Source organism: Notamacropus eugenii, chromosome 1 (assembly GCF_028372415.1).
Source record: "Notamacropus eugenii isolate mMacEug1 chromosome 1, mMacEug1.pri_v2, whole genome shotgun sequence".
Taxonomy (NCBI): Eukaryota; Metazoa; Chordata; class Mammalia; order Diprotodontia; family Macropodidae; genus Notamacropus; species Notamacropus eugenii.
The window spans coordinates 520,290,452-520,313,973 of record NC_092872.1 but is presented as its reverse complement, the minus strand read 5'-3'; the positions used below and the strand labels follow the sequence as shown (position 1 = coordinate 520,313,973).

The following is a 23,522-nucleotide window of genomic DNA, read 5'->3' as shown; positions in this document are numbered from 1 at the left end:
AAAGAAATCCAGAAAAAGAAATCTGAGGAATTCACAGTTATAGTTCTGACAGTCCAATAAAGAGACATATGCCTCTTTAAAATCTTAATATCTTCACTGGGTATTGAGGGAAAAAACAAATAATGTCCCGGGGGAGTGGACTGGTTGTGTTCCAGGGTTTGAAGTGGGCAAGGGATGATAAAAGCATGAAACGTGATGAAGCATGTAAAACCACCTCTGGAGAGTGATGATGCCCACGAGACACAGAAACACCTATTTGTGGACACCGTATAGATTGGTTTTGCTTGTCTATGCTTATTTGTTACAAGGATTTTTTTCTCTTTCTCTCTTTTTTTAATTTGAGGGAGTAAAGTTAGGTGAGGGGGTTTAGCAGGACTGATACAAAAATAGGAGGGGCATTGTAACATTTTTTAAAATCCACAGAATAGAAAGAAGTTCATTCAGAAAGAAGGATAGATAAGCAGAACAGTTTCGAACGTAACAATTGAATTACATACTTTTGAAAAAAGTAATGTGAAATGGAGATTTATGATTTCATCGAGATCCCCTTTTTTATGTTCTGCTGTGTGTACAAAAAGGCTCCTTTGGGGGTATTTAAGTTCAGAATATAAAAAATTAAAAATAAAATCTCAACACACGTTTCGGTAACCTCCCTGGGAATTTTATTTGGAAATGAATTGTGTGGTACTACCACAGAATCTCCTCCTACCCCACCATGGACCGCTTCCTTCCTCTCAGCCGGACCTCATCTAACTTTTTTAGCACAGGGCCTGACTTTTTGGACTCTGACGAATAGCTTTTTAGAAGGTCCTGGTACAAGCTCTCCGTGTTGGGATGCGTGCTAAGAAAGGCCTTTTCTAGGACGTACAGGTCTACACCTTTATCCTCAGCAAGGGCAGAAATAAAACTGAGGCCAAAGTCTATGAGCACCAGGCTCAGCTGTTCAGCAGGCTTTTTCAGGAGCATGTTTGAGGTGGTGAGATCTCCATGAATAACATCTTCATCGTGCATGTGTGCCAGAACCTTCCCCATCTTTCTGGCTAAGAGGGGGAGGTTTTCAGCATCTGTTTCAGTCCCCTGAATGGACTGAATATAGTCCCTGACAGTCAAGGACTCTTCAATATCTTCCAGGTATAAGCAATTGGAGGCATAGTCTACAAAATAGACCACTGGGGCTAATATCCCTGCAGGAGAGACAAAAAACGAAAAGGGAGTTTGTATTATTTTTAATAACTTGAAAAAGTGTTTATTGAACATGTTTGTAAAGGTCGCAGAGTTTTCTTATCGTGCCAAATCATTTCAGCAAAAGTAACAAAACTAGAAGGGCTGGGGTGGCATCTCATCTAAACTTGCTATCTTAAAGAGTTCCCGCAGTCACTGTCCAGGAAACTGACTGATCTTTTGCCAGGTGTAAAGTGTTCCCCTCCCCCCTTCCCTTCCCTCCCCTGCGCACGCGCGCGCACGCGCACACGCGCTTACCGGCTCGGCGGCAGCGCAGCAGGGCCCGAGCCTCCTGCACCGTACGCCGCCGGCTCAGCCGCGTGTCCAGGGCCGGGTGCCGATAGCGCTTCGGGAAGCGCTCCTTGACCACCGCTGCGCGGCCCAGGAAGCGGCCGCGGTACACGCGCGCCTCTGCCCCCTGCTTCACCAGCTCCAGGCCCCGCAGGAAGTCGCTGCTCCGCTCCCGTTCCCGTTCCAGCTTCTGCTCTTGTTCCTGGTCCGCGGCCAAGTCCGCGGTCTCCGCCGCAGCCTTTGCCGTCTCCCTCCCAGTCTCAGCGGCGGCCGCCATCTTGCCCGCCTCTCAACGACCACTCGGAATTCTTCGGCTCTTTTCGGAAGCCCTCGGTGGTTGGTCCTCCTCTTCGGAACTCTTCGGCTTTTCCCGGAAGCTCCGCCCCCTCCTCTTCGGAACTTTCAACCCGCCTATAGATCGGGAGTTGAGAGGGTTCTCGGAGTCCAAGCCCTTCACTTGTTTTTATTAGCGCTTGCCCTCTCCATGGGTGGCAGAGGGCGTAGAGGGAGAGAAAGAATTGTAAACCCAAATTTTTTTAAAATAAATGTTAAAAAGTAATTTTTAAAAAGTTCAGTGACTTGCCTAGGGTCTCACCGCCACGTCGTCTCCTGCCTCTCTGTAGCTGCCTGGTGTCTGGCTCTTATCGAGTGCTTGTGCTTGGTAGTGCATCCGGGGATTCACACTCATCCCCTGGGCCGCCAACTCCAGCGCGCCTCCAGCGGGTGGGCGGGTGGATGTTCCCACAACTGAATCTCCGACCTTGGAAGGTGGGACTGTTTCATTTTGGGTTTGTGTCCCACACCTAGCACATCAACTGACACTTAGTATTCGATAAACACTTGATCATTTGAATTGAATGAGTTGACGTGATTGTCCCTTTGTTCTTACTCTGAGATGTCTCTTTAATAAAATGAATTCTTTACTTTGTGGTGAGTGCTGGTTGCCACCATCTGTGGTGACTGGTTGATGAAGTCAATAGCCAGACTAACATGGTTGGCCTTTAAAAGGGAGGAGAGGGAGAGGGAGGGAAAGAAAGAATGGGGAGGGGAAGGGAGGAGTGAGGGGCAAGTGAAGAGAGAGAGGTAGGGGAGAGAGGGAGAAAGAACAGGGGCTACATTTGGATTTAGTTCTTTGGAGACAGGCAGTCCTTTCAGGGAACCACAGCCTCAGTAAAGGCAGTGAGGAATCAGTGGTGCATAGCAAAGGAGTTGATGGGCCAAACAGTGAGCTGCAAGAAAACTAGACAGAGAAGATGGCCAGTGGCAGTGATGAAAGACTTCCGGACCAAACTTCCTATAGCCAGAAGAGGAGTTCCTGGACAAAGTGGAAGCTGAATATAGGAGTAAATCTAGATCTTGCTCTTTGGTGGTACAAGGAGTTGTCCGAATAGAGTTCTGTAGTTTGGCAGATGAAAAGGAAAAGCTTCTTCTAAGTGTTTACTTAGTGTTTACAAAGTGCTACCTGCTCTCTAGGAGTTCACTTTCTAATTGAGGGAGACAATACACAAACGACATCTTGTGTATTTAAGGGATCTCAGAGGCCATTGCTGAAGTCTGAACCCCTCGTTTTTCAGAAAAGGAAACTTATGCCTAGAAGTTTAAGTGACTTGTGTAAGGCTATCTATCTAGTGAATGCTTGACATGGGATTTGAACATAATTTGACTCTTCCATAAACCTTGCCTCACAACTTTCTATTTAACCCTAAGCACTTTCTACTTTGGGGACACGTGGGGGAGGGACACCCCAGGGTGGTAGTAAAATTCAGGGGAAATATTGTAAGTCTCTGGAAGGTGAGCTCAGTTGAAAGTAGGTGACATGAATTTGTGGTGGACTCAATTTTCAGATTAGTCAGATTCCTCCGTTAGTGTTCAGTAGCTTAGTGGAGAATAAGTCCTTCCTAAAATCCCACCTCCTGCTGGAAGCCTTTCCAGATCCCCCTTAATTCTACTGCTCTCCCTTTGGTGATTATTTCAGATTTATCTAGTGTATATTTTGATTGTACAGAGTCAATTACATGTTGTCTGCCCCATTAGACCATCCTTGAGAGCAGGGATGGTCTTTTGCCTTTCCAGTGGTTCAGAGTGAGCATAAATAGCGTTGTTTCTGTTTTGGCCAGAAACCCTGAGGATCTTCCCCTCCCAGATTGAATTTTTTTTTGTTTGAATGAGGTAAAGAGGCCATTCTCTGCCTCATTTCTTATTAAACCTTAATCCCTGTGGGCTTTGCATAGTCAAAGTAAGACCTGTTAAAGACTTTGGCTTGAAAAGGCCACTGCATCCTGACCTCTAGATCCATATCTGGCCATTGAATGCAAATGGCTCTGGAGGTGAAAGTGAGGCTGGTGACCTTCCTGTAGGAGGTGGGATTTGGGGTAGAACTTGAAGGAAGACAGAGAAACCAAGAAGGAGAGCATTCTGAGCATGAAAAACAACTAGTGAAAATGCCTGGAGTCAGGAGATTATTTGAGGAATCGAAAAAAGGCCAGTGTCACTGCAGAGTACCTGAGGGGACTGGGGAGGGGGGTAGGAATGGGGGAAGGTTGTAAAGTGTAAGAAGAATAGGAAAGTTGAGGCGGGAATAGGTTATGAAAGGTTTTAGAAGCCAAACGGAGCATTTTATATTTGATCCTGGGGTTGATAGGGAGCCACTGGAGTTTGTTGAGTAGGGGATAACAGGGTCAGACCTGTGCTTTTGGAAGATTACTTTGACAGCGAAGTAGAGGATGGATAGAAATTGGGGGAGACTTGAGACAGACTCACAAGCAGGCTACTCTTGCAATGGTCCAGGGCTGAAGTGGTTAGGGCTTGTACTGAGAGGCAGTGTCAGAGGAGAGAATGGGGTGTATGGGAGAGATGTTTTAAAGGTAAAATCAACAAGCCTTGACAAGAGATTGGAGATGGAGGGTTAGGAGTGAGAAAGAGTAAATAGCTGAAGATGAGAGACTAAGCTAAGACTAGGAGGCTGTGGTAGAAGGAAAGACAGAACAGGACACTATGGTCAGAGAAAGGAATTTCATAGTTCAAGTTCATAACAAGGAGTGATGGTAAGATATTTCTGTGATCAACTTAAGTGGAATGAAAATAAGTTCATAGGAGTTAAGGAGACAGGTGAAGTGGGAGACCAGAGTTCTTGAGGAGACATTGTTGGGAATATTGAAGCCCACTCCTCCACCTCACTTCCACCCCCCAAGTATGGGAGGAATCAAAGTGGAGGAAGAGTTGTCGGTCAGGCTTAGAACTCTAGGAAATGAAGGAAAGTGACTTGGAGGCCAATAGACAACAACACTAAGGATATGGAGAAGATGCTATAAATGGATGGAGTGAATCTCAGAGTTGGAAAAGATGCTCAGTTCTGGTAGCAAATAGAATGAATGGAAACTCCTTGAGGATTTCATAATTTGGTCCTTGTGCTGCTTCTGGCACATATTAGACGTTTGACAAATTCTTGCTAATTGATTGATCAATTGATTTATAGTGGCCATAGGGAACCAGGAACACATTTGCTTCTCCTGATCAGTATGTTGGGGAACATGAGATGCAGAACAGTCAGCAGTGGAGAAGGTGACTCTCTCATATGGAGAAAACTGTATTCCCCTGAATCTAGAAAGATGGAAAGATGATGAAAAGAAGAGATAGAAGATAAAGAAAAATGCTTTGATGATTAAGTGAATTTTCCAAAGGGCACAATGGAAGAGGAAGAGCCAAGGAGGAAAGAGGCTGGGAAGTGGTAGATTGAATGCCAGAGACATCAGAGGAAGGGGGCTTTTGTCTGCTTTTAGTAAAATGATTGGATTATCTCTAAATTCCCAACTCCAGAGCTTATCCTTCTGCTGACTTCCTGCATCCACTTTTGCTCTGACTTCCCCTTCTCTGTGCTGCCCTTCTTAAAGTTCTTACCCTCATAAAATCCTAGAATTTCGGAGGTGATGACTAGAGAAGAATCTCAGAACCCTAGGAAGTCATCTAACCTTTCTTGGTCTGTTTCCTTATCCACAAAATGAAGTTATTGTTCTGCATCCAGGGCCTCTAAGAGTCCCTCCAGCTATGAATCAATGATCCTATAACTTTTAAATTAATAATAACAGCTCACATTTCCTTTATACTGTAAAAAGCACTGGACTTACAATCACCTTCCAAAGTAGGAAGTACAAGAATCCTGCTTTTACAGAGGGCCAAAGAAAGTAACATTCACTAGCTGTGGTCTGACTTAAACCCAGGTCTTCCCATTTCATGTCCAGCTCCTTAGTCCACTTGTAAGGATAGTTCTGTTCCCCCCACATCCATTCTAAAGAGCTAGAAATGAAAGTGAAAAAGAGTAGTTAGCCCCCCACTACTCCCAACCCCAGCTAATGAAGTGAGGGGTGTGATCCCACTCTGGGCAACCTAGCCTTCTACAGAAAGAAGGCCTTCTACAACAGAGCTGTCTGCAACTGCTGTCTCCATAAGGTGCAAATTCTTGATCGTTTTCTCGCTCAAAGCAATTAAAGCCTACTTCAGAGCAACTGCCCCTCCCTTGTTCAGCCTTCAAAGTGCACCACTTAATTAGCATCATTATTGGTATCATCATTATAAGCATCACCAGGGTTACCAACCCCTTCGGAACACCTGCCTAATTAAGTCCCTTTGACAGTCTGTTTTGAGTTCCATCTTAATAATAAGACTTGACAATCTAATATAATAAACAGCATCTACCATTCTCCTTATTCTATTATTTTATTCATCGTATTATCCTTCCTCTGGAGAACACCAGTTGCTCCAGTTTGTGAAGCTTTTTGGCTATGAAGCAGTTTCTCACAACAACCCAGGGAAAGGGCCAAGGGCAGGGATTATTTTACAGATGAGGAAGTTGAGGCCCAGTGATATGAGACTTATAGTCATCAACCAGTAAGTGGTAGAGTGTAGACTCAAACTCAGGGCTTTGGCCTCTCAGTCCAGTGAGCTTTCCACTATAGTCTGTCCCCATTTGCTTTTTTTTTTCTGAATTTAATTATAAAAATATATTTTGTGTTTGGCTGTCTTTTGAGTTTTTTTTACTTTACTTTCATTTCCAAACATTTCTTTCCCTCTTCCTGTAAAGAGTGTCATCCTTTGTAAGAAAAGAATAGAAAAGAAATGGAAAAAAAATCAGTTCAGCAAAGTAATCAACACCTCAACCAAATCTGACAATATGTGTGACACCAAGAGTAATGTTGTATAAACTGTCCAGAAGCCTGTCAATATAGAAATGTGTTGAGCCTGTTTTATTTAAGAGGAAGGAAACAATTATTTCCTACTGCATGCCAGGCATTGTGCTAAGGCCTTTTCACAAATATCATCTTAATCAATCCTCACAATCCTGGGAACAACCCTCATATAACAACACCTCAGTTGGTGGTGTTATGATCCCCATTTTACAGTTGAGGAAATCGAGGCAAACAGAGGTCAAATGATTTGTCTGAGGTACACAGCTGGTTGGTGTCTGAGGTCAAATTTGAATTCAGTTCTGCCTGACTCCAGGCCTATCCCTTTATCTACTATACCACACAGCTGGAGATTAATTCTGTGATCTCATGGTTCTACTAGATTGTCTCCATCTGTGGGATCTCCTGTTCACAGGGTTCACTTCTTCATAGTGGGCACTGTTGCAGCCTTGGACACACAAAGTTTAAATTCTAAAGCTGTGACTTAGCAGGTGGAACATCAGTATATCTGAAGTATGTTGGGACCCCAGGAAGCTGCACAGGGTATCTTAGTTTCATGGGACACTGTAATACCTTTGTTACTCATAGCAATGCTGGGTCCAGTTCCCGATCCCTCCCCTTCCTAACTCCTTTGATACTTAGCAGTTAGCATTTTATTATATCCTAACTCAGGGGTTTCCAACTTAGGATACAGAAGAATATTGAATGAATAACTATATTATCCTATTGATACTAATTCACCTTTTTAAAAAATATATATAATTAAAGAGACAATGTGCCACAGTGGAGAGAGAGCTAGCCTTAAAGCCTGTAATTAATAAAGTCAGCATGTGACTTTCAAAGAGGTTCTACTTGTTTGTGCATGATGGCTCTGCTGAATATTTAACTAATGCCAGAATAAATGTAGTGATTCTAGGAAAACCATGTGAGCTTCAAGAATTATCTCCTGGCAAGGAGGTTTTACCATCTGTTTAAAAAAAGTGGACACCTTAAGTGCCTTCCAAGTCCTCTGCTAGTAGGTCCACTAGGAACCGAGAGAGGAAGGGACAAGTTTCTTTTTCATCCATGCCCACACCTTGGCTAAACATGTTTGTACTCAGAGAAGCAGTTGGGCCTCGGGCACAAGGACCCAAGCTTGTTTGGATTTTTGTATTAAATGTTTTCTTATCCCATTTGTCTTCCCCAAGGGCAGGAAATGTCTGTCCCACATTCCAGAGCTCTCAGGGAGCCTGAACGTGGTAGGTTGGTCAGTATCCAGATTAGCTAATCTTGCTGACTGCAGCAGCAGGACCCGCAGCATGCCAGCCTGAGTCCAAGCCTGTGCCCGCAGGCGTTCTGCCCTCGAGTCCGGCCACTAGTGCTGCGGAGCAAGAGAAAATGGGTCACTGGATTCAGAGACAGAAGGTTCCTTAGAGATTACGTCTATTCCAACGCCTTCCTTTTACAGATGGGGAAATTAAGTCTCAGAGAGAAGAGACTTGACCGATGTCATAATGACAAGTGATGGCAGAACCCGGATTCGGACCTAGGGCTTCAGACTCCGGATCCTGGGCACTTGGCATTCCTTAACTACGGCCCAGGTCCTATATGGTCCGAGATGCGGAGTCCAGAGCTCCGCGGCTGTCCAGTGTGAGGCCCAGGGATTGGGGCTGGCTGGGCAGGGGCGGGCCCGGGTATATTGCCCCCTCCCTCAGCCCCTCCTCTCCCAGCTCCTCGGGAGCCGGGGCTGGGGCGGGGGCTGGCCGACGTGGCGCGGGCGCAGCCGGGGATCGGGCAGGGAGGAGATCCGCAGAAAGTTTGCGGAGCGGCGGCGGGGCCGCACCGAGGGATGCGCTCTGCTCTCTCTGCTGCCCCCGACCAGGTCGGGTCTCCCGGCACTGCCGAACCCGGCTAGCCATGGGTAAGTAGAAGGCTGCCCCGGAGCGAGAGGAGCCCCTACCCTAGGCTCAGCTCCCTCCTAGGGCTTCACCAAACTTGGGGGGATTCCCAGGAGGCCGTGCCCCCAATTCCCACCGCTCCTCCCAAACTCTCTGGGCTCCTGAGCCCTCCTCCCCGGACCCCTCTGGCCGTCTCTTCGGGCTCCTCCCTCTTTCCTCTCTCCCTATTTCCCTCTCCCCACTTCCCATCCACTCACTTCCTTCTACGCCCCAACTCCCATCCCGGGAGATGACCCGAATTTACCCAACTGCCTGATTTTGTCCCAGTCCCTATATTACAACTACCTACCATTTCTAATCCACATTTTCGTAGCGCATCAAGGTTTACAAAAGCACTCTTCTCAAAACAACCAGTCAGGTTATTCAAGTGTTCAGTTACCCCAAATACTCCACTTAACGTGAGATCTAGTGGATGTGGATGTTCCTTCCAAAGATCTATCTATGCCTGACAGTCCTTCACTAGGCTTGTACTCTTGTCTGTTATCCGAAAACCTCAACAGGACTTCTACCCAAACTACTGGAGTCCTCTCTCTCTCTCTCTCTCTCTCTCTCTCTCTCTCTCTCTCTCTCTCTCTCTCTCTCTCTCTCTCTCTCTCTCTCTCTCTCCCCCTCTCCCCCCCTCCCCCCCTCCCCCCCTCCCCCCCTCCCCCCCTCCCCCCCTCTCTCTCCACCCTCTCTCTCTCCCCCTCTCTCTCCCTCCCTCCCTCCCCCCCCCCCCACTCCCTTTCTTCCTCCCCTTCATGACCCTATGTTCCATCCACATGTGTGGATTCATAAACCATAAGTTACATTTTAGGGAATCTCCTGAATTCTTCCTTGAGCCTAAGTCTCTTGGATTCCAAGTCCCGTTGTCTGTTTACTGTCCACTACTCCACACCCTCTCATCTTTGTTTCAGAGATGAGGAAGCCAGCCTCAAAGAGCCTGTTTGTTACTTCAAAGTCCAACCAGTAATACAACTTAGAATCAATATTTGAACCCATGTCTCTTCTGCCTCCAAGTCCAGGGTTCTTTTCCTTATACCTCTTTAGGAACCTTTTTTTCTTTTTTCTTTTTTTTTTGAGAGACTGGATCTCCTTCCCAAGCTGGAAGCAGAGCTGCCACTCCTGGACCCATGGAGCTTTGACTTGCTCTGGTTCTGAGCTGGGTCACTTTGACCCTTCTTAAGATAGCCTGTTGGTTCATCCCCCCATTCTTGAGGGCTCACTCTATCCATACCAGATTTAATGCAGATACCAAATCAGCTTTAGTTCTATTGCAGCTAAACTGCAGCTCAGAACTCAAGCTCAAAAGATCTACTGGCCACATTCTCCCAGGAGGTGAGATTAAAAAGTTGGGTGCTACACCTAGCTTCTCTCATTTTAAAGAGTAAATGAAGATTCAGAGAAGTGAATTCACTTGCCTGAGGTCACATAGGTAATAAGTAGCAGAAGCCTGGATTTGGAATCAGAGACTGGGTTTTGGAGTGGCCATTGTGGTCAGTCTGGCGCTGAACCATCCAAAGAGAAGGCTGCCCGTGGTCTATTCACAGCCAGTAACTTTCCATTGCTGCTACTCAACAGGTAAGGAGCCCTTCCAGTGTCAGTCTTTACTCCTTCAGTCCTGCTTCCTTTCTCTGAAGAAGAGTGGTTATATGTCTAGAGCCCCAGACTTGAGTCAAGGAGACCTAAGTGTGAATCCTGTCTGAGGTACTTACTGTGACCCTGAGCAACTTACCTCACCTCTCTCAGGCTCAGTTTTATCATATAAAAAATTTGGATATTTGCACCTATCCCACAGAGTTGTTGTGAGGATCAGATGAGATCATATTTGTAAAGCACTTTGCATGCTATATCTGCGTGATATACAAAGTATTAATAAATGCTGGCTCTTTCTATTACAATGGTGTCTGCACACAGTGCATGCCCAGTGAGTTTTACAATGTGCAAAACTACTTCTGTACATTGAAAGAAAAACTTGGAGTACACATTATTATTCAAACAAACAATTAATAGCTAGCTGTTCAGCTGAATCTGTTTGAGTAGGTATAACAAGTGGGTATGCCTGTTTTTTGGTCATCTCCTCACCTTCTGATTCCTACCTTCCTCTCAGTTTTAATGAACACATCTCTCCCTCCATACCATCAGACCCAAAGGAAAGAACGTTCCTTCTGTCTGGTTTGTGCAGGCCTTACCACATCACTCAGGCACAAGTCCACTTTAGTCTGCAGGTTCCCCATCCCAGAGATTTCTAGAACTCTGTGATACCTCACTCCTTTTCTGCCCTTCCAAGAAATACTGCCTAAACTAATCCCTCTTTTCTGGACCTTTTAATTATATTGTAGAGCCAGGTCTTCTGACCACAAGACCAATGCCCTTGCCCCAGTTTCTAACTATTCTGGCTCTGGATATCTAATGTGCTTCTCCTCCTCCTGCTCCTGCGTCACCCCCAGCCCCAGGTCCTCTAGTCTGGAGAATATTCCCAGTTTCTCCAGTTTTCTTTTCTCTCCACCTCTGCACTTAAACATAACCTCTGTCCCCCCCATGCCATTTTTGCCTCTAGCCGAGTACTTCTTCCAAAGATGTCTATCACAATTGTTTTATTTTATTAGCATATTAGCATATCCATTAGTCTATTAGCATATTGCAGGAACACTTTCTCTGGATCGGGCCCAGTCAGGCAAGGATACATACTAAGGTTCACCTTATTTGAATAACATTTTTCTAGTTTTTCAAAATCCGTGAGGAGATTGCTTGTGTACAGTTTGGGTTTCAGGCTTCTGGGCCACCAGCAGTGAGCAAGAAAGGTCTGGTGGAGATTAGAGGGCCTCGCTGTAGGGTTTTCTGGGTTGGACTTTATTGACTGTCAACATTCTGTTGACTTTTCTTTCCCTTTGGCCCTGTGAGGAGCCAGGAAGTTGCATACTTTGTGCTTTCACTGTGACCATTCATGATCTGGAAAAAGAATATGAAAATGTCAAAGTTGGAGGGGACTTGAAAATATAGAATGTGAGAATGGGAGCATATAGCATTCAGTGCCAGACCTGGAAATATCTTAGAACCTGGAATGTCAGAGCCAGATAGGATCTTAGATTACAGAATGCCAGAAATGGAGGAACCTTAGAATATGGAATGCTGGAGCTAGGAATTTAAAATATAGACTGCAAGAACTAAAGGAGAATTAGAATATGAGCTTATTCTGTATGAACTATGGGACTTAGAACATAGAATATATTAGAGCTATATTTGGATATGAAGTGTTAGAGCTAGAATTCAGTTCAATTCAACAACTATTTACCAAATGCCTATGAGGTACAAGGCACTGGGCTGGATGCTAGGCATACAAAGACATAAATGACATAGCCCTTTTCCTCTAGGAACTTATAGTCTATTGGGGGTGGGTTGGTGAAGGTGATTACAATATGTAAACAAATAAATATTAATAAAGGGGAAATTGCCCAGCTTTCATGGAAGAGGCGCGTGAGTAGAGCCTTGAAGGGAGATCATAATTTTGAGAGGCAGGGATGGGGAAGGAGTGTATTTCAGACAAGAAATTTCTTGTATAAATGCACTGAAGTGAAAGCTAGTGAAATGAATTTGGAAAGCAGCTAGCAGTTCAGTCTGACTGGAATGCAGATGTCGGAAAAGGGAGTTGTATGAAATAAGAGTAAAAAATGTTGGGGCAGCTAGGTGGCACAGTGCATAGAGTATCAACCCTGGAGTCAAGAGGACCTGAGTTCAAATCTCACCTCATATACTTATTGACTATGTGACGGTAGACAAGTCACTTAACCCTGAGAGAGGGAGAGACAGTCACAGTTGGAGGAGTCATTAAAGGTTTATGAGCAGGGAAGTTCAGATCATTTTGGTGGCTTGTATGGGTGAGATAGTTTGGAGGAGGTGGATACAGAGAAACCTTTTAAGAGGCTGTTGCAATAATCTCAGTAAGTGAGGAAAGAAGGACCAGGGAATTCAATCATATAGTAAAACCTTGATTAATCAGAACCTTTGGATCCCTGGGATTAGAAAGTAGGTAACACTCTGAAAAAGAGGAAAATGACGAGAAAATATATGCCTTTATTTAAAAAAACACCAATGATTTATCAAAATAATAGCAATGTTTATACGTAGAATTCATATAGCTCTCTAAGGTTTGTATTTTATATATATATTATCTGATTTAATTTGGATTTGATCCAATAAGCTCATGAGGAAGGTGCTGTTATTATCCCCACTTTACAGATGGGGAAACTGAAGCAAATGGAAGTTAAGTGACCTGACCAGCACATAGCTAGTAAGTATCTAAGGTCAAATTTGAACTCAGGTGTTCCTGACTCCAGGTCCTGAGTTCCAGTCATTGCACCTCCTAACTGTCTAGCTAGAACAAAATATGATCCCCATTTTTTGGAGGTCCAAGTCTATCACTATGCCACCTAGGTCCCAAGGAATGATCTGAACTCAGCCCATGATTCTAACTTGCCCATTTCCTCACTATGTGACTAAGAAAGTCTTTTCTCCTTTCCAGGCCTTAGTTTCCTTAACTATAGAAGTTGTGAGTTAGGCTCAATGATTTCATCCATGGTATTCATATCTTGTGTCTATAGCTTTGGACAATGAACACTGATTAAGAGAATGATCACCTCAGAGTTGTAGGAGATCCCTTCGTATGGAAGACAGGTTCAGTTATGTTAAACATACTCTATTTACTGAGGCAGGAAAAGACTCATTTTAGCAAGATTCTCAACAAACTTCAAGCAGAAGCAATTACATTATTTAATTCAGTTAACCAAGAAGTTCTGGTATGCGGAAACCCCCATCCCATACTATCAGAGGACTCACAAATACTGCCTCCCTTGCCTGGCCAGGACAGGCGGGGGCAGCTCTAGAAAACCATCATTTTCTTCTTTGCCTTTCAGGACTACACTTGCCTGTCCTTCTGCTGTGTGCCTCTGTCTCCTTGCTGGGAGGACTGACTTTTGGCTATGAGCTGGCCATCATCTCCGGGGCATTGCTGCAGTTGCAATTAGACTTTGGACTCAGCTGCTTTGAGCAGGAGATCCTGGTGGGGACCCTGCTCCTCGGGGCTCTCCTAGCCTCCTTAGGTGGAGGGTTCCTCATCGACCGGTATGGGAGGAAGAAAGCCATCTTATTTAGCAACCTTATGTTGCTTGCAGGCAGCCTAAGCCTGAGCCTGGCAGATTCCCTGCCATGGCTGGCTATCGGCCGATGCACAGCGGGTTTTGCCATCTCTCTGTCCTCCATGGCCTGCTGCATCTACGTCTCAGAACTGGTGGGACCTCGGCATCGGGGTGTGCTGGTGTCCCTGTATGAAATGGGCATCACTGTGGGCATCCTGCTCTCCTATGCTCTCAACTATGTGCTTGCTGACACAGTGCAGGGCTGGCGGCACATGTTTGGCTGGGCAGCTGCCCCAGCCCTCATGCAGTCCTTCAGCCTCCTGTTCCTCCCACCGAGCCTAGTTCCACAGTGTGAGTCTGAATCAGAGACCCATAAGGGCCTCATTCCCCTTCAAGGCCTTGAGGAAGCAGCAGAAGCCACAGCCAGTTCCAGCAGAAAGAAGCAGTACTCTTTCTTCAGCCTATTTAGGGCCAAGGCTAATATGCGGGGCCGGACAGCTGTGGGCCTGGGCCTGGTGCTCTTCCAGCAGCTCACCGGCCAACCCAATGTGCTCTGCTATGCGTCTACCATATTCCACTCTGTGGGTTTTCGAGGCGGGTCTTCAGCCACCCTGGCTTCTGTGGGCCTTGGAGGGGTGAAAGTGGTTGCCACATTGGTGGCCATGGGACTGGTAGACCGTGCTGGGAGGAGGGTGCTGCTGATGACTGGCTGTACCATTATGGCCATCTCCATCAGTGGCATTGGGCTAGTTGGCTTTACTGTGTCGATGGACTCCAGCCAGGGCTGCCACATTCCTTCTGGGACACTCAACACAACCTCTGCCCCCAGGCTTCCTGCCTTCCAGGTAGACCCTAGCCCACCTCCTCTTCCAGGGGCCAGCAGGAACCAGGGGAGTTCAGGCATTGCCAACACAAGATTGACTTCCCTAAAGATGGACACATCTGGTCCCAAAGCCAAAGGGACAGTTGCTAATTCCTCAGGTGTTCAGGAAACTCTTTCATCAATTCATGACACACTGGTATATAGCACTAGTAACCTGGTTACTGACACCTCGACCAGTGAACACAGGGTCTTAAACTGGATCGCCTTACTCTGCATGATGGCATTTGTGAGTGCCTTTTCTTTTGGATTTGGACCAAGTAAGTATATGAAACTAGGCCTTCCCTTAGCTACTCCCAGCCTCAAGGGATCCTCGGGACCCATCCCAGTAGTGGTGACTGAATCCAGTTTTATGTACAGGCAGAGTAGGTAATCCTTATCTGTCATGGTTGCAGAGGCACTCCTGGGGTTTCCTCCCATCTGGAAATCTCTCCTCAGCATCAGCCATTCTGAAATCATACTAGGCATTTCTCTGGATAAATAAACCATTCCTTGGGAGAGAGAAAACCCAGTCAGTTCCTTAGTCTTCTTTGTAAGGATTAGAGAGAAAGGGAAGAAGAGAATGTACTAAGTGACTGGGAGTCAGGAAACTTGGGTCTGAATTCTGGCTCTGAAGCCTGTTAGCATGACCACCATGGGCAAATCACTTCCCTTCTCTGTAAAATGGGTATAATGATACTGACCCTAACTTCATAATTGCAAATGAGATAATGTGTATAAACCACTCTGCAACTTAAAACACTCTAAAAATGTCTTTGTCTTCTTCCCCTAAATACAGGGTTGTGAGGAGAATGTTTTATAAACTAGAAAGCATGTAGGAATATGAGTTTTTACTAGTCAATATTAGTATATAGAAATATGAGTTATTAATCAGGTAATAGTATCAACTTCCTGTTACCTTTATGTTGTGTTTTACATACAATGGGTTAGCTTCACAACTTTATGAGATAGTACAGATATTAGTGTACCCATTTCACAGAAACTGAGACTTAGCAAATTAAAGTGACATGACAGATCTGGGCATTTAAATCCTGACTCTCAGTCTGTATAGCTCTTTTCACCCTTTTGTAAAGCCTCCTAGGAGGATCCAGGGGCAGCATGAGAACACCAATGCCTATGCTGGGAGATGCTCCAAAAATCTCCCAAAAGGATTGTACATTTAGAGCTGAGAGGAACCTTCAAGGTCATATAGACCAACCTCTTAATTTTACCAACTAGGAGCTTAGGCCAAGAGAATTAGATGGCCCTATACCCCTACTTGGGTAGTAAGTAGCAGAAGAGGAATTTTTAAAAAATGCTTTTATTCTTAAAAACAAATTAACAGTAGGCATTTCCATACACAGAAAAGGAAGATTGAGTGTGAAACTGCAGATCTCTGTCATACACAGCTGGCTCTGCTTTTTGAATGTGTAACGAGTTTAACCTCTAGCTTTCAAAGTTGTCCTGCTGATCTATACTTCTTTGTGCTCTCTTCCTAGATGTAGGATTTGAACACAAGCCCTCTGATTCCAACTCTCACACATTTTCTACCATACCACACTCTTAGTACCAGGTTAGTCACTAGGACATGGCAAAGGGCAGTAACTTCATGTAGGATGTAGCTGTGCTGCTGAGCAGGGGCACTAGATGTGGTATCAGGAGAGGACTGGATTTTGATCCCACCTCTGACAGCTTTTTACCATGTGACCTTGAGCAAGTCTCTGTTTTCTAGTCTGTAAGGAGACACCTGATCAAAATAGGCAGACTTTACGTGAGGTAGTAGAAATAATAGATCACTGGGAGTGAGGAGAACTGGCCCCTGGAGGCCTGGACATCCATCCAGCTTGGGCAAGTCACCCTTCTGAGCTTGAAAAATGAGAGGAAAGGACTTCATGACTAGGTTCTGAGAGCCTTTCCAATTTTGACTTCTGTGCTCTATGTTCTAAGATCTTTTTCCAGCTCTAAGATCCATGGTCTATATTCTGAGAGCCCTTCCAACTTTAACATTCTATCTCTGTCTTCTAAGGCCTTTCTAGCTCTAATCTGTTTTCTGTGTTCTGTTTCTAGGGACCTTTCCAACTCTAATATTATCTACTTTATGTTCTAAATACCCTCCATCTTTAGCATTCTATGTTCTATGCTTTCCTTGCTAACTCTATTACTAAATGCTATCCATTACAAAGTCCTTCATGCTTTGACTGCCCCTCCCCACACCCTGTAGTATACTGTTGTATAGGTGGAAATGCACAGGTCCTAGACTTAGAGCTGGAAGGGTTACGCATTATTGAGTCTCTTGTTGTTCAATTGTTTTTCAATTGTGTCTGACTCCACATGACCTTTTTGGAATTTTCTTGGCAAAGATACTGGAGTGGTTTGCCCTTTCCTTTTCCAGCTCATTTTATAGATGAGGAAACTGAGACAAATAGGGTTAAGTGACTTGCCCAGGGTCACTCAGCTAGTAAGTGTCTGAGGCCAGATTTGAACCCAGCTCTTCTTGACTCCAGGCCCAGTGTTCTATCCACTGAGCAATCTAGCTGTCTTTCATTACTGAGTCTAGCCCTCTTATTTTACAGATAAAAGAAAAAAAATCAGTCTTCAAGGGAAAGTGACTTGACTAAGGTCACACAGTTAATGAATGGTGAAGTTGAGACTTGAACCAAAGTCTTTTGACACTCAAGTCACTGTTCTAGAGAGGCTCTTTGCACAGCAGTAAGCTAATAGAGGCACACATGCCAGGGTACTGTGCTAAGTGCTTTAAAAATATTATCTCATGGATACTATTATTATCCTCATTTTACAGTTGAGGAAGTTGAGGCAAACAGAGGTTAAATGACTTGCCCAAGGTCACACAACTGTTAAGTGTCTGAGGATGGATTTGAACTAAGCTCTTCTTGACTCCCGGCCCAATGCTTTATCCACTGTGACACCTAGCTGCCCCCAAAGAGGCTTGGTGACCCAAAATAATGAATTGTAGAATTTGATATACCAGGAGTGGTAGGGAGAGGGAGAGATTTGGTGACATGAGGACCTGTTCTGTGTATCTCAGATCACAGTGGGTAGACAACTACTTACCTCATCTATAGGTGGTTGGTGGTAGTTGTTGTCCTTCGTCTTCAAAGAGGACCAAAATGACATCACCATTATAAAGTGAAATTTCAGTGTGTCTGACTGTGACTGATCAGACCAATACGAGCTCAGAATGCTCTACCACAGATTGGGCACAGATAGTCCATTTGGATATTTGGGATGCATATCTCAAATTTGTGCATCCTGCATTTACTCTCTGCTGTCTCAATTCTCCTTTGCTCAAAGAGCACAGCCCCTTTTCTGATGTGGGCATGCCATGCTGAGTGGTCCTGTGCCAGTGTCTTCCATGTTGCACAGTCAAATCCAAAGTTCTTGAGAGAAACCTTGAGAGTGTCCTTGTATCATTTCTTCTGGCCACCATGTGATCACCTGCCCCATGCAAGTTCTCCATAAAGTAGTCTTTTTGGCAAGTGTACATTTTGCATTTGAACAACGTGACCAGCCCATCAGAGTTGCACTCTCTGAAGCATAGTTTGAATACTTTGCAGTTCAGCTGGAGCAAGGACTTCAGTGTCTAGTACCTTATCCTGCCAGGTGATCCTCAGAATCTTCCTAAGACAGTTCAAATGGAAGCGATTCAGTTTCCTGGCATGGCGCTGGTAGACTCCAACAATGAGGTCAGCACAATGGCTCTGTAGACCTTCAGTTTGGTAGTCAGTCTAATTAATACCTCTTCTCTCCCAAACCTTTCTTCAGATCCTTCCAAATACTGAGCTAGCTCTGGCATCTATAGGTAAAAGCTGCCTCAACATACTACTGTACAATTAGAAGTTCCATCTAGCTACATAGGTTTCTTCTCCCTTTGTTCCCTTGGTCTTAATGATCACAGTTCCTGTTGACCTTCGGGTGGGAGGGGGACATGGGAGTGAAAGCTCACAAGCTCTGAACTCTGGTTCTGACCTTGGTGAGTATGGGGCTGCCTTTTCCTTTTCTCCAATCCAGGACTATTTTCTTTACCACTTGGCCCAGGGCAGTGAGTCCCCCTTCCTACCTCAGAACTCAGCCACAGATCTTATGTTCTGTTTAGCCCTTCAAGGTTGACTTGACCTGAATCCTCCCCCATCCCATCTGTCTCCTAGTCACCTGGCTGGTCCTGAGTGAGATCTATCCTGCTGAAATACGAGGACGGGCATTTGCCTTCTGCAATAGTTTTAACTGGGCTGCCAACTTGCTGATTAGCCTCTCCTTCCTGGATCTGATTGGTGAGTAATTGTCCTTAAGTCAAGTTGCCCTTCAGCTGCCTGTAGGGGAGTGGCAAGCATGGTCTTTGTCACTGGTACAGGTGGGTAGCTGTTTGTCACTGGCTGATATGGTATGAAATGGAGCCTGGGAATAAGGAAATAAAATCCTTCCTCTTCTGTGAACCCATAATTGAAAAAGTTCTTTATTGTGTATTTCAATTTAGTTCAAGTCAACAAACATTTATTAATTGGAATCAGGAGACCTAGGCTGTAGTCCTAGTTTTTCATGCTCTTTCTCTCCTCATGTCTACCTCCCTACTTCTCTGGTTTTCATCAAATCCCAGCTAAAAATCCCACCTTCTAGCAGTACTTCTTAAACTGTGAGTTATGACCTTATGTAGCATCATGAAAAATTTGGGAACAGTAAAAGTATTTCTGAACATGCAACAACCAAAATTCAAAATCAAATGCATAATGAATCCGAGGTGTTTCTGGCAGCACTTATCCATGTTGTGCACAGGACTTCTCTTCGACCTTGGTCCTGAACACAAAGCATGTGCACTTTGCACTATACATACCCTCAGGCTATGAAACACATGAATAGGGGAAAGGAATGAAAAAGTTTAAGAAGCCCTGTTCTACAGGAAGCCTTTCCAGAGTCCCCATAGTTCTAGTGCTTTCCTTCTCTTGATTATTCCCAATTTATCCTGTATATGGCTTTTTGGTACATAGTTTTTTGAATCTGTCTCCCCCGTTAGACTATGAGCTTGCCTTTCTTTGTATCCCCAGTGCTTAGTTACACAGTACCTGGCACATAATGGGAATTTAATAAAGGTTTATTGACTACCCTACTGCAAAAGATTCACTGTGTGGCCTTAGGCAAATCACTCTGAGCTGCACTGAACTTTAGAGATTATCATGATTTTGAGTCAGAGAGCCTGTGTTCAAATTCTGTTTTTATTACTTACTATTTGTATGACCTTGGGCCAATCACTTCATTCTAATGGCCCTCAGCTTTCTCAATTGTAAAATAAAAGAACTGAACCTGGTTCTATTCTCAAAAGATGTGATCCTTTAATACCCATAGGTTAGATCTAAGCCCTGACACCCCCATCACCATTTTACATAGGAAGGAAATGGGGCTCAGAGTACTTAAGTGAGTTTTCCAAGATCATATAACAGTATGGTGTGAGGAAAAGACCGCTGGATTTAGGGTCAGGATACCTTGGTTCAAATCCCAACTCTGTGTCCCTGGACATACTTTGTAACTTCTCAGGGCCTCCTGTAAAATGAAGGGTTTGGACTAGGTGATATCAAGGCCCCTTCCAACTCTGAATGCAGTCGTCCTAAGTGACAAAGCTGGGACTGGACCCCAGGTTCCCTGCTTTCTAGTCCAGGGCTCTTTCCATTAAGCTATTACATATATATTTCTTTATATTTATATACATGTGACTCCCCAATAAAATGCAAGCTCATTGCGAATAGGATTTGTTTCATTCTTTGTGTTTGTATCCCCATTTCCTAGCCCAGTACATATTAGGTGTTTCATAAATGCTTGTTGATTGAGTTTTTAGTCATTTTCAGTCATGTCCAACTCTTTGTGACCCCATTTGGGGTCACATTTCTTAGCAAAGATGCTGGAGTGGTTTGCCATTTCCTTCTCCATCTAATGAGGAAACTGAGGCAAACAGGGGCAAGTGGCCTGCCCAGGGTCACACAGCTAGTAAGTCTATGAGACCAGATTTGAACTCAAGTTCTCTTGGCTCCATGCCCAGTGCTCTGTGCACTGTGGCATAGCCTAGCTGCCCCTTTGTTCATTGATAGGTGGATGTATGTTACTTTTCCCCTTCCAAAGCCTTTGTCTCCTCTCCTGATGGGATAAAGGGGTTCATAGATCTCAAGCAGCAGAGGTCCTCAGAGATCATCTAGTCCAAGCCCCTCATTTTACAGATAAAGAACCTGAGGACCAAGGGAGTTAAGTGATTTGCCCAAGGTAGCAGAGGTAGTAAATATCAAGGACAGATTTTGAACCCAGGCTCCATGTCTGTAGAATAAAGACTTTAGTCATGCTGTTATATGATCTTGGAAAACTCACTTAAGTACTCTGAGCCCCAGTTTCTTCCTATGTAAAATGGTGATGGGGGTGTCAGGGCTTAGATCTAATGTATGGGTATTAAAGGATCAGATCTTTTGAGCTAGAATAGAATTAGGTTCAGTTCCCTTACTTTACAATTGAGGAAACTGAGGTCCATCAGAATGGAATGATTGGCCCAAAGTCAAAGACTTTATCACTCTGCCTTCTCAAGGGAACTGGCTCTCAAGGGAACTCAGCAAAAGGACCATTTTCTGCCCCGTGTGCTCCTACAAGAGCCAAACTACTGTGCCTAACACAAAGATCCTTGACCTTTACTTGTGACCTGTGACCACAAACCATTACACACGTTGTCCCTTTTGTCTCTGCAGGAGCAATTGGCTTGTCCTGGACTTTCTTGCTTTATGGGCTGATGGCTGTGATTGGCTTGGTTTTCATTTATTTATTTGTCCCTGAAACCAAAGGCCAGTCCCTAGCAGAGATAGACCAACAGTTCCAGAGAAGACGGTATGTGCCACCAATGGGTCAGAGACAGAGGCTTAAAGCCTCCACAAACTGCCCTCTTTCACCTGTGATGGAGCAAATAAAGCCCTGATAAACATTTCCTGGATTTTCTGCTCTGTACTCTGCCTTCTCCCCAATACTGCCCTCCTTTCTTCCTGGCCTCCAGGTGCTTCCCCTCTCAAGTTCTTGGACCTCGCTCACATTGCCTGTTGGTTTTCTCCTGCCCTCATGGCTTTTTGGGGGGGAGGATGGGGGAACTAGTTCCCAATAATCATAAAATCACAAAATCTTAGAGTCATAGAATCCTGGCATCACAGTATTAGAGCTGAAAGGGACTTTGCTGGTCCTATGGTCCACTTCCCACCCCTTGCAGGAATCTCCCCTGAAGCATCCCTTACAGATGATTACCTAGCATCTTCTAGAACACAACTATCACTGCACAGTTCACTTTGTCATGAGCTAGCCTTTTCCATAACTCCAAGCTATTAGCAAGTTTTCCTTTAAGGTAAGAGGGGGTGGGAATTTCCTTTAGGGAGAGAGACTGAAATCCATCTCCTAACTCCTTTTCTTTCATAGGCCCTAGTTCTCTCTTGTCTTCATATATATTAAACGTAGTCCTTAAGTCTTCAAATTTTTGAAGATAATGATTACATCTTTCCCATACCTTCTCTTCTCCTAGCTAAATATCTTCAGCTCCTTTATCCTGTCCTCACATAACATGGCTTTGACTTCTCCTCCCCATCCTGCTCCAACCAGGATGAGACTCAAGGTCTGGCCCAGGGCCCAGAGCGAAGGAGAGGGGCAGACCTAGGGAAGGGGATACGATGGAGGCATCCTGGGCAAACCAGCCTAGCTAGGTGGTCAGAATTTAGGAGCCAAGGAGATGAAGTTGAAAGAGTGGCAGCAGCAGGACTGGGTGCAGGGGCAGGATGCAGATATCACAGTTTACTTTAGCTTAAAAAAGGCTATTTAGCTTAATCAGATTTTTAACAGGATGGCAGTGTTTTTAGGGTTGGTTTCAGGTGAGGAGACACAACAGAAAACCAATCTCCCCAGCCACAGTTGAGGTCTCACCCCATTTAGGCGTCCACTTTGGACCCTGAAGCCCAAAATGACAGCACTGTGTGATAGCTAAATTCCTATGGAACCCATAGGTCCCCTGGTCCATGGGTTCCCTATAGATGCCACATGGGTCAATGGCCTAAAGGGATAGGCTTGATCTAGCACCCCTAGGTATGGCCTGTACCTCCAAACCTTCCCTGGGGCTCCCCTCTCCCTCTTCCTGCCCCTATGCACTTCTGATCATACTCCTTGTCTGACAGGTTCTCTCCTGGGAAACTGATCAGCGGCCTTCTGGGCCAAGGACCCAGCTCAGCCTGGGCTCAGTACAGCCTGGTAAATACGTCTACTGCCTCCTGAGATACTCCAGCTTCATGGAAGGAAGGACAAAGATCTGAGGTCTCTAGCAGTTGGGGTCAATGTAGCCACTGAACATTTTCATCTTTCTCTGATAAGAAATCATTGTATCCCATAATGGAAGTGACTCTGCTTCTACCTTCATGTGATAGGAGGGGAGAGGCTGAGTTGAGACTGGTCATTTCTTCTCCCCACCCCAAATTCCCTCTCTTCTCAAGGACAATCAGGAAATCTTGAGCCTTTGGTCTCAGCTTTGGACTGACTGGTAGCTGGTAACCAGACTCAACTGATGTACCTTAGTTTCTCCCTTTGGGCTTCTAAAATAGGGTGTTTAACATATGAAGTATGATATTAAAGTTGCAGCGTGTAGAGTATTTCAATTTTCAGAACTCTTTACTGTCTCCCTCACCTACTGTCCTGCCGGAAAGTTTCTTGCAGAATCTTTCCATGAGAACAAAATAGCACCAACTGGATAGGGTTTGAATGTTAAGATGAGATGCACCTCTGAAGATCCTTTCAGCTTTGGATCTATAAGACCTAACTGGGTAAAATTAGCCAATGACTCCCTATCCCTTCTATGGTTCCTTGAAACCCCTGAGATTAAGTGAGAACCTTTATATTCCCTGGGGCAGGCCTCAGA

The 23,522-nt window shown here is 44.9% G+C and overlaps 2 protein-coding genes across 2 annotated transcripts; one reads left to right on the top strand and one right to left on the bottom strand.

Annotated features, from left to right (window-relative positions):
• Nucleotides 1–645: 645 nt before the first annotated feature.
• On the bottom strand, nt 646–2,435 carry TP53RK (TP53 regulating kinase). The gene is made up of 2 exons (XM_072633657.1): nt 1,480–2,435; nt 646–1,184 (listed from the first exon to the last, which is right to left on the bottom strand). Exons 1-2 carry the CDS (start codon nt 1,787–1,789, stop codon nt 706–708), a joined length of 789 nt encoding a protein of 262 aa, XP_072489758.1. The 5' UTR covers nt 1,790–2,435; the 3' UTR covers nt 646–705.
• Nucleotides 2,436–8,208: 5,773 nt separating this feature from the next.
• SLC2A10 (solute carrier family 2 member 10) lies at nt 8,209–23,256 on the top strand. Its single transcript, XM_072633656.1, has 5 exons — nt 8,209–8,592; nt 13,522–14,883; nt 18,769–18,891; nt 21,334–21,469; nt 22,789–23,256. The coding sequence occupies exons 1-5, from the start codon at nt 8,280–8,282 to the stop codon at nt 22,883–22,885; spliced, it is 2,031 nt and encodes a 676-aa protein (XP_072489757.1). The 5' UTR covers nt 8,209–8,279; the 3' UTR covers nt 22,886–23,256.
• Nucleotides 23,257–23,522: the final 266 nt, after the last annotated feature.

Excerpts from the sequence above, each read along its gene's own strand:
- TP53RK (XM_072633657.1), bottom strand. The coding sequence starts at position 1,789 with ATGGCGGCCGCCGCTGAGACTGGGAGGGAGACGGCAAAGGCTGCGGCG. Across the intron at positions 1,185-1,479 it reads GCTGCGCTGCCGCCGAGCCG|GGATATTAGCCCCAGTGGTC; the intron begins GTAAGCGCGTGT and ends TCTCTCCTGCAG.
- SLC2A10 (XM_072633656.1), top strand. The coding sequence starts at position 8,280 with ATGGTCCGAGATGCGGAGTCCAGAGCTCCGCGGCTGTCCAGTGTGAGG. Across the intron at positions 8,593-13,521 it reads CCGAACCCGGCTAGCCATGG|GACTACACTTGCCTGTCCTT; the intron begins GTAAGTAGAAGG and ends TTTGCCTTTCAG. Across the intron at positions 18,892-21,333 it reads CTCCTTCCTGGATCTGATTG|GAGCAATTGGCTTGTCCTGG; the intron begins GTGAGTAATTGT and ends TTGTCTCTGCAG.